Below are 8,973 nucleotides of genomic sequence, written 5' to 3'. Positions count from 1 at the left end.
CACCCCGCCCCTTTTTTAGGGATTTTGAAGGGGGCGAGCCTCTGGCAAGCGCGTTCCCAGGGGTGTTTACACGCGCGTTCATGGGAGATTAAAAACACTGGATGTGGAAGGTATTGAGTCTAGGAGACCGCAGATAATGGAAGGCGCATGCGTTCCAGAGACGGTCCTGCTTGGAGTCGGGAATCACAAAGGGGCGGAGTGGAAACGCGGCACTGAGCTGACGCACGCGCATTGGGCCTCCAGCGCCCCGCCTCCTTCTTCAGGTTTCCTCTCCATCTCCACCACTATTCCGGAAGTGCAGCCGCCCTCGCGCCCACCAGCGGCCACCCCCTGGGGCAGGCCCCGCCCCCATCGGCTCCGCCCCCCAGCTCTCCGCCCCCTCCTCCGGTGCTGGCGCCGGCTTGCAGACCAGGTCCTGGCGGTTTCGGTGCCCCAAGCCGGGAGCGCGGAGTCGTTCCCGGAGCGGCGGCCAGGCTATGATCGCGGGTCCCCGGCGTCCCGCTCCGGTCACCCAGAGTCCCTGTCTCCGCTTGTGCCCGTACCCGAGCGGTCTCCTCAGCCCGGCCCCGCAGCGCGGTTGTCGGCGGCGCCCCTGGCGCGCCCCCTCCTCCCGATGGCGGCGGAGATCCAGCCCAAGCCGCTGACCCGCAAGCCCATCCTGCTGCAGCGGGTCGAGGGGTCCCAGGAGGTGGTGAATATGGCCGTGATCGTGCCCAAGGAGGAGGGCGTCATCAGCGTCTCGGAGGACAGGTACGGACCGCCGCCCCTCGGCCGCGAGGAGGGGCGGGACGGGCCGGCGGTCCCGGAACCCGGGTTCCGGGCTGTGCCTCCACGTCGGCGCGAGTGTAGACGTACTCCCCCAAGTTTTTAGTATAATGCGCATCCTGGTGGTGCTGGTGTCCAGCTGCGCTCTGCCGCCACTGCGTGGCTCTGGGAAGCGGAGACCAGACGGCGGCGTGCGCTCTGGCCTTGCCCGGGGCCGGTGGCACTGGCCGCGCAAGGGTGGCCCTTAGATTAACGGTGCGCGGGCCACTGGACCTTGGTCCAGCCCTAAGGACCGGAGGGGAAGAGGGTGGGTCCGCCCAGTCCTGCAGGAGTGTGCGTGGGAAGGATGCTCCGAGAGCTAAATAACTAAGGGTTTTTGAGTGCTCTGGTACAGTTCTTAGGGCTCCAGACAGAAAGTAAATGCCACTCCCTTCTCCCAGTCAGTCCCACGGAATCCAGATCTCCTGTACATCTTATACTGAATTCAACGAATATTGCAAGTTGTGAAAAGAGTGTAACTTTGGGCTCCTGCCTGAAAGAAGAGGTGCCTTCTCTTCTTTGCACTCCTTTTCTTATTTCTTCGAGCTGGAGGGGAAGCGCCCAGAACTTGCAAGGGACCACTGCTGCAAATAGCTCTCGAGTTCCTTCCCTTTGCTTGCTTCCTTTCTTTTTGCTTAATTTTGCTTAATTTGCAGAAGTGGAGCCCGTTGTTCTGCCTTTAATAATTTCCCTTGTTTTTCAGACAATAGCGTTTGCGCTTTAACTTAATTCATTTAATATGCAGAAATTAAGCCGATGAAGCTAATTTCCATAGGAATGATGCCTGAATATAGTAATTACGGTATTTATCTGGACTTGTTTCAATAATACCAGCTAGGGTTCTAAAAATTGTAGCTCTTTGGAGGTATATGAGAAGGGGCTTTTCACCTTAAAACAGTAGTTAGGTTTTCTTAATGTAAATTCAAATTATGCTGAGGTAGAGAATATTTTTTTCTGTGACCAGGACAGTTGCAGGCAGGAGTAAAGTAGTAATGTGTTCATTACTGTCTTTATAGTCATTTCCGCACTTTGCATACAGTGTGGCCTAACAAAAATTTGCCTGATAGGTCTCTTTATCTGATAGGTTCTTCAGTAGAACTAGGATGCGTATATTAATCACCCATGCTTGTCTACATCCTCCTCCAAAATGTGCTCGAGTCATTTCCTAGATCCAGTGGGGGAAATTGTAAACATAGGTCAGTGGCAAGCACTGTATAGGGAACAGAAGAAATATGTTGCCGAAATGGAGTACGTGGATTGAAAACCTTTTGAAATTCAAAGTAGTTTATGAGTGTTTAATTTTTTTTAAAGATTTTATTTATTTATTTGACAGGCAGAGATCACAAGTAGGCAGAGAGGCAGGCCGAGAGAGAGAGACTGAGCAGAGAGCTTGATATGGGGCTCTATCCCAGGACCTTCAGATCATGACCTTAGTGGAAGGGAGAGGCTTAACCCACTGAGCCACCCAGGTGCCCCATGGCATTGTTTCTAAAGGGATATAGTGACTTTACTTTCTCAGTCTATAACTGCTGTAGATGAAACTGCTCAACCTAACTGCTGTAGGAAATTGATAAATAAGTTTTATAAGTCAAGTAAAAGAAGGAGAAAGTTAGTTAAACTTAACCTCCTTTAATATTAGTTTTGTAACTTTTTGCTTTGGTTCATGTTTTAGGAGTAGAAGTTAGTTTAAAGAGTTTTTTGTTTGTTTTGTTTTTTAAAAGTTCAGAGGGATTTTAGAGGTTATTTGCTCTAACTGCTTTGTTTCATGGATGAGAAAATTAAGGCAAGAGAATTTACCTGCCTAAATTCATGTAGCAGGTGGTGAAGTCAGGCCTAGCTCCTGAGTCTCCTGATTTCCATTTTAGTGTGTTTATCTTGAAGGAAACAGCTTTAGGGTGCCTGGGTGGCTCAGTGGGTTAAGCCGCTGCCTTCGGCTCAGGTCATGATCTTAGGATCCTGGGATCGAGTCCCGCATCGGGCTCTCTGCTCAGCAGGGAGCCTGCTTCCTTCTCTCTCTCTCTCTGCCTGCCTCTCAGTGTACTTGTAATTTCTCTCTGTCAAATAAATAAATAAAATCTTTAAAAAAAAAAAAAAAAAAGGAAACAGCTTTAGTAGGATGCATTTCAATGTGTTTGGAGAAGCTGAAGTAGCATATATGAAAGAAACTGGAAGATAAATCTCATTTGATTACAGGACAAAAGAAATGTGACGTTTACCTATATGGTAGCTTAATTCTCACTTTTCTAGTTTAAAATGTAAGTAATAGAAATTATTTTATTATAGAGTTACTGTTAAATAAATAAGGTCCACCCATAAGCCCAGAATTATTCTTTACATATATTATACTAATACTCAAATTGGCAAATCTGTGTTTCCATACTCACAAGTGACAACAACTTTGTTATTTAGAGCTCAGTTTTGATTATGGTTTTCATTAAAACAGAATTGATCTCTTTCAAAATCCATCATTATGCCATTTGATATAATGCTAAAGATATGAAGATAGAATATTGATTTTCCTCAAAACCTAAAAAGCCATTTTCATTAACTGCTTCAACTAGAAACTAACAGTTTTCATTCCTGAACTACAAGGTTAAATCACAAATAATGTCTTATCCTGTATGGCCGTGTCCCAGAAGTTCTTTGGAAACCTGGTTTCTCTTTTTGATTTCTGAATCCAGATAGCTTTATCTAGCCTTAGAAAACACTTAACATTTTCTATTTTAAACAGTATTATTGATACTTAGGGTCCATTCATCTTCTCCATAATTTCCCACGGTGCTATGTGTGTTTTATTCATTGTAATATCTTGAGGGCCTAGCAAAGTGCCTGATGCATGCTGGGCCCCCCAAGCATTTGCAGTGCATCAGTGACTGATATATTTTTGTTATTGTTCCTGAAAGCTTCTTAGCTATTGTAGGTACTTAGTTGATACTTATTGAATGACTTTTATGACAACCTATTAAAGCCCTGTGTGGACAGATGTGCACTGTGGGAGAAGGACTGGATTGGGTGGTCTTCAGGGTGCCCTACAACTTTGAAAGTCCATGCATTGCTTTGTATATTCGATCAACAAACATTTAAGCTTTTGTTGTGTTCTGAGCACTTAAGTAGACTACACTGGTGAAATGACAAGATCCTTTCAAGATACAATTTAGTGCTGGGAAGTTTTAGAAGATAATAAAACAAAACCACAACCTCTAAGATTTAGTATTGAAAATAGAATTTTTGGAGAGGGTAGAGTGGCAAGATTCTGCGACCTTTATTGTCCCTTACATTTTATCATCTTTTGGGGGATTCTTTCACTTGGATTACCATTTTCATTCTACTGCTGCTGTCAGTAGTGTGTTGATAACCTTCTAATCTTCAGGCCAAAGAGTCCATAAAAACTCTCATCCTCAGTTTACCTTAGCGCAATTAGGACAGCCTGGAACTTTACTAGAGACCAAGGAAGGAAATAAAAGGGAACATAAGAAATATTAAAAACAATCTGATTTCAAAGATTAGATTTCTGGTGATATCAGTTCCCAGTTCTAGGAACTGCCTGGCCATTTCTTTGTCTTTGATTTGCATATATTTGGATTCTGGATTCTGTCTCTGGGAGACACACCCACCTTTGGTACTTTGGGTTCCTCATGTCCCAGCTGCCTTATGGACTGTCTTTTCTGAGTGGATGCTATCTTATCATTCTTTGCTTAGCTTGATTATAGTTGACACTAACATCTAGTCTGTAGCTTCCCCGGAGCTTCCTTGTCCTGTGATGGCTTCTTCTCCAGTGATGAAGGCCAGGAGAGACCTCTCTCTAGGTGGGACCCAGCCCCATCTAGACGTCTACATTTATATATTCTTTATATTCATATTTTAACACAAATCAACAGTCTTGGCATTCATACAGAGAGTTTTAGTAACTCTGGGTTGTTACTAGTGAGCAGTTCAAGTTCTTCCTTTGTCAGGAGTCTGTACCTTTGCAGTAGGTAAGTAAAGGGAGGGGGCGGTCTGTTTTTATCTCAGTATAAAGAGATGTGCTGAAGACAGGTACAAACGTCGTCGTCTGGGGTTACTGAAGAATCTCTGCCTGTGGTGGTTAAAGAAAAGGAGTGCTTCTACAGATGGATCTTGCAGGATGACTAGAAGTTCATGTGAAAAAGTGAGGGTAAAGGAAAGAGCATTGTAGGTAGAGGAGGAAAAGACAATTCCCATTCACTGAGAAGCACTAAAATGGACTGGTTAAGAGTATAGATTCAGCAGCCAGTCAGCTTGAATTCAGAACTCAGTTCTGAGTGATTTGAGGACTCTGGAAAATTAGTGTCTCCAGAGAAGTGACTATGAGTGAAAGTTTCTAAAACCTCTGGGAACGAAAATTTGAAATTCTTTTCTGGATAAAAAGATCCAAGGCTGTGGTGGTGGGGTATTGGGGAGGAGACTCTGATCTCTGATGGGTGGGTGGGGGAGGCACTGTTGGGGATAAGTGTAATGGAGAAGGGAGTGTGGGGGGATGACCATCTTATATTCTAATTTTGTTCAGGACCAATTTATGCAACATAGTGTTCTCTGTGATCCCTAAGGGCAGACAGAACCTCTCCCCCCTCCCATGGTAAAAGAGTCAGATTTTTATCTACCAATGAGGAGATCTGATCCCTAGTGCCTAGCACAAGGCAGTATATATTCATTGAATGAGTTATGCAATGGTTGATCAATCACCAGTTTGGAATAAATTGGGCGTGAGGAGGTGGTGAGTTTCCTGGAGCAAAGAGAGAGCAAAGATATTTGAGTTGAGCCTGAGAAAAACTTAGTAGTTTGCTTTCAGCCACATTAACAGTAAAGCAGGGGATGAGGTTGGGAAGGGACTGGGACAAGAGAAGGGTTGGATTTCTTTTTTTTTTTTTAATCTCTAAGGTGTTTTTTGTTTTTTTGTTTTGTTTGTTTTTGTTTCTGTTTTTTCATTCTGAACTACTCGATTCTAAGTGGTTACCACTACTTGACTGTTTCTTGAAAAGATATGTTAAAATTTCATTTCATTTTATAAATCCTCATGCTCTTGGTTGATTTACCATTGGTTCTTATCATTGTGAAATTGCACTATCTCAGTTCTCTGGCTGAAACCATTGTTTCAGTAATACTTAGACCTTGGCTCAGTTCAGCTGAGTTACTGGTAGTTTGATGCCATGTATTTTATAATACTTGCATCAAAGAAATATTTGGAAAATGCAAATCAGAGGTTTCCCGCAGTGCAAGTTCTGAAAGTTGAGTTCTTAAGAGTGATGATATGAGGTCATTAAAGGGGACAAAATTAGAACCCATCTAAATAAATTTTTGAGTGTGTCATTTGTCTATTTAATGGCATAAAATTAATAAACTTTCAACTATGCACTTGAGACTCTTCACTAGGTGGTAATAATTGCTGGTTTCAAGGGCCCCAAATGGGAATTTACTCCATGTGATTGTTGAAAATTAGACCTTGATACTGAATTCAGAGCATGAGGCCGTCTTAATGCCAGCAAATCTGTCTGGAAACAGGCTGCCTCTATGTCTCTAAAGGTCAGAATACAGATTGACTTTTTAAGAAAAGATCACTATGGGAAAGCTTGTTTAAGGAGGCTTACTGGAGGAGGCTTAGCTTCCAGTGACCCTAGAGCTCCTGATGGTTCTAAAATTCCTACTTAATGTATGCACTTATACCAGATTCTGCCCAGGACCTCAGAGATCTTAATCAGGGTACATTCATCTGCAGGACAATGGAAAATTCGGACCCTCTGAAAATGAGTGATTCTTGGATTGTGAAATCCTGACCAACAATCTTATACCTCATGTGTTAACTAAACTTACTTTGAAAAAGAAAAATAGTAAAAATCATAGGATGCTAGTAGCTGGATGATGAGGCTTTAGAGGGCTGATCTGTTCCAAGCAAACCAAATCAAAACTGTTAAAAAGGAAACACTGCTTTTCCTCGTATAGCATCTTTCCTTGTCTCAGTTTTCACGTTGAATTTGGCTTTGAGAGGGAAACATTTTCTATTTGTCATTGAGAATCATCTTGATGCCATTAAAAAGTTAACAGTTTGGGGGAAATTAAAACACTGTGGCATGTAGAAATCTGTAAGTAAATTATGACTAAAGATTATTTCAAGTGGGGCGCCTGGGTGGCTCAGTGGGTTAAACCGCTGCCTTTGGCTCAGGTCATGATCTCAGGGTCCTGGGATCGAGTCCCACACTGGGCTCTCTGCTCAGCAAGGAGCCTGCTTCCCTCTCTCTCTCTCTCTGCCTGCCTCTCTACCTACCTGTGATCTCTCTCTGTCAAATAAATAAATAAAATATTAAAAAAAAAGATTATTTCAAGTAGTGAGCTGTTGGTATCTGTAGCGTAATCTAGATTATATACAATATATACTTATCTGAAAACGAAGTGGCCTCAAGCCAAGCTTTTCTTCTCAACTGCAGTATCAGAATAGAAGGAATTTTTATTTCAATAGATCTTCCAAGGAGATGCCACAGTTAACCTAAAAATTTCCTAACACAAAAAATAACTTTGGTTGTGCACCTTCAGGCAGTTTCATTACTTTTTTTTTTTTTTTTTTTAAAAGGGCAGGGGGCCTCCTCATCCAAACATTGCATTTAGTCATCAGTAGAAATTAATGCAGGGGCACCTGGTTGGCTCATTCGGTTAAACATCTGACTCTTGATCTCAGCTCAGATCTTAATCTCGGGGTTGTGAGTTCAAGCTCCACGCCTAAAGTGGAGCCTACTTTAAAAAAAAAAAAAGAATTAAAAAAAAATAATTCAGAGGTGTAAGAAACGAGCAAATGAGACCAAAGAAAAGAAAACAAAGTCATCTGCTGGTGTCTTGGCAGGGTAGGCTTCTTTGTGCTCTCAATGTGCCTTTAATTTAAAGATTCTTGGAGGTCTGGGAATCTGATCTCAGCTGTTCCCAGTATTGACCGTGGGCACTGCCTAGGGCATTTCATCACTCAAAGCCTCAGTTTCTCCCATCTGGCCAAGGACCATGTTGGGTTTCCGAGCTGTGACTCTGACAGTGTGGCGTGTCCACGTGGTGACTAGACAGGCGTAAAATGTCTGCAGACACATCACCCTCAATCAAACCTTGAGCCGAGGGAGGTGTGGAGAGTGGAAAAAGTGGCCCGTACTATGTGAGGCAGTTCTAAAATGATGCTTTCTGGAGCCTTTGAAGGGCAGCGCTTATTTCTTCCTGGATGAAGTATTAAAGAGGCATTTGTTTTGTATTGGTGCCGAATACTCAGTTGAACTGGATTCACTGCATTCCTACTTCTAGATGAATCCTTTAGTTTCAGATAACTGAATAGCTTAGCTCTGGGTGGTTTGCTGGTCCCCTTGTCAGGGACTGAGTGGTCTAGAGTAATGCCTTTGACACCTTTTGACCACATATCATAGTAAGAAATATATTTAGCTGTGCTACCTCAAACTATAGACTCTCAGACATATGCACGTATATAACCAAAACCAAAGTTCTGTAAAATGGTGTCCTTTAAATGTGACATGCATGCATCTGTTGTTCCGTTGTCGTGTGCATGGTTGTGACTCATTCAGCTGATTTCATGAACCAGAGTTGAGAACAGCAGGTTGAAAGACAGAGCTTTAGAGAAAGTTTTGGTTTTTCTGGAAGGTGGGAATACAGTTCCCCTTAGGGACCTTCACTGCCTGCTCTTGCCCCCCAGTCTTTTCTGCCCCTGGCCTGCCCTGCCTTTCTGAATTTCCAGAGACCAGAGCACTGACCTCATCTCAGAGTCCTGAACCCTTTGAGCCCCGAGCCAGAAGCTAAGAGAACACCAGAAGCACAGCAGACTGAGCAGCTGTAAGTGGTTGTATTTTGGCTTCCTGTGATGTGTTCATTTATTCCTGAGTTTTAGGACTCAGAGAGGGTGCTTCTCATCCAAATTATGAATGTCAGCTGCTCACCTCCCTGTGCTTTTCTCTTTAGCTGGTCTTTTAGCTTTTTACCTATAATGTGGAGCTGTTTGGGGATTCTGTGCCTTTTCCATTTGTTGTTACTTAAAAAAATTTTTTTTTAAAGATTTATTTTATTTATTTGAGGGGGGCAAAGGGAGGAGAGAAAGAAAAATCTCAGACTCTCTGCTGAGCAAAGAGCCTGACACAGGGCTCGATCACACAACCCTGAGATCATCACCTGAGCAGA

The 8,973-nt window shown here is 43.3% G+C and overlaps 1 protein-coding gene across 5 annotated transcripts in view; it reads left to right on the top strand.

Moving 5' to 3' along the window:
- The first annotated feature begins 11 nt into the window (after positions 1 to 11).
- Positions 12 to 8,973, top strand: part of WDFY2 (WD repeat and FYVE domain containing 2) — a 182,206-nt gene continuing 173,244 nt past the window's right edge. Inside the window, exon 1 of one of the 5 annotated variants that reach the window (XM_082700539.1) lies at positions 12 to 750. In XM_082700539.1, coding sequence (XP_082556665.1) covers positions 137 to 750 — 614 coding nt within the window. In that variant the 5' untranslated portion in view covers positions 12 to 136. The remainder of the gene's footprint in view (positions 751 to 8,973) is intronic. The other 4 variants (XM_082700541.1, XR_014303185.1, XR_014303186.1 and 1 more) reach the window with 4 other exon arrangements.

Source organism: Mustela nivalis, assembly GCF_964662115.1.
Source record: "Mustela nivalis genome assembly, chromosome: 15".
Taxonomy (NCBI): domain Eukaryota; kingdom Metazoa; phylum Chordata; class Mammalia; order Carnivora; family Mustelidae; genus Mustela; species Mustela nivalis.
This window is presented reverse-complemented; position numbering and strand designations above follow the sequence as displayed.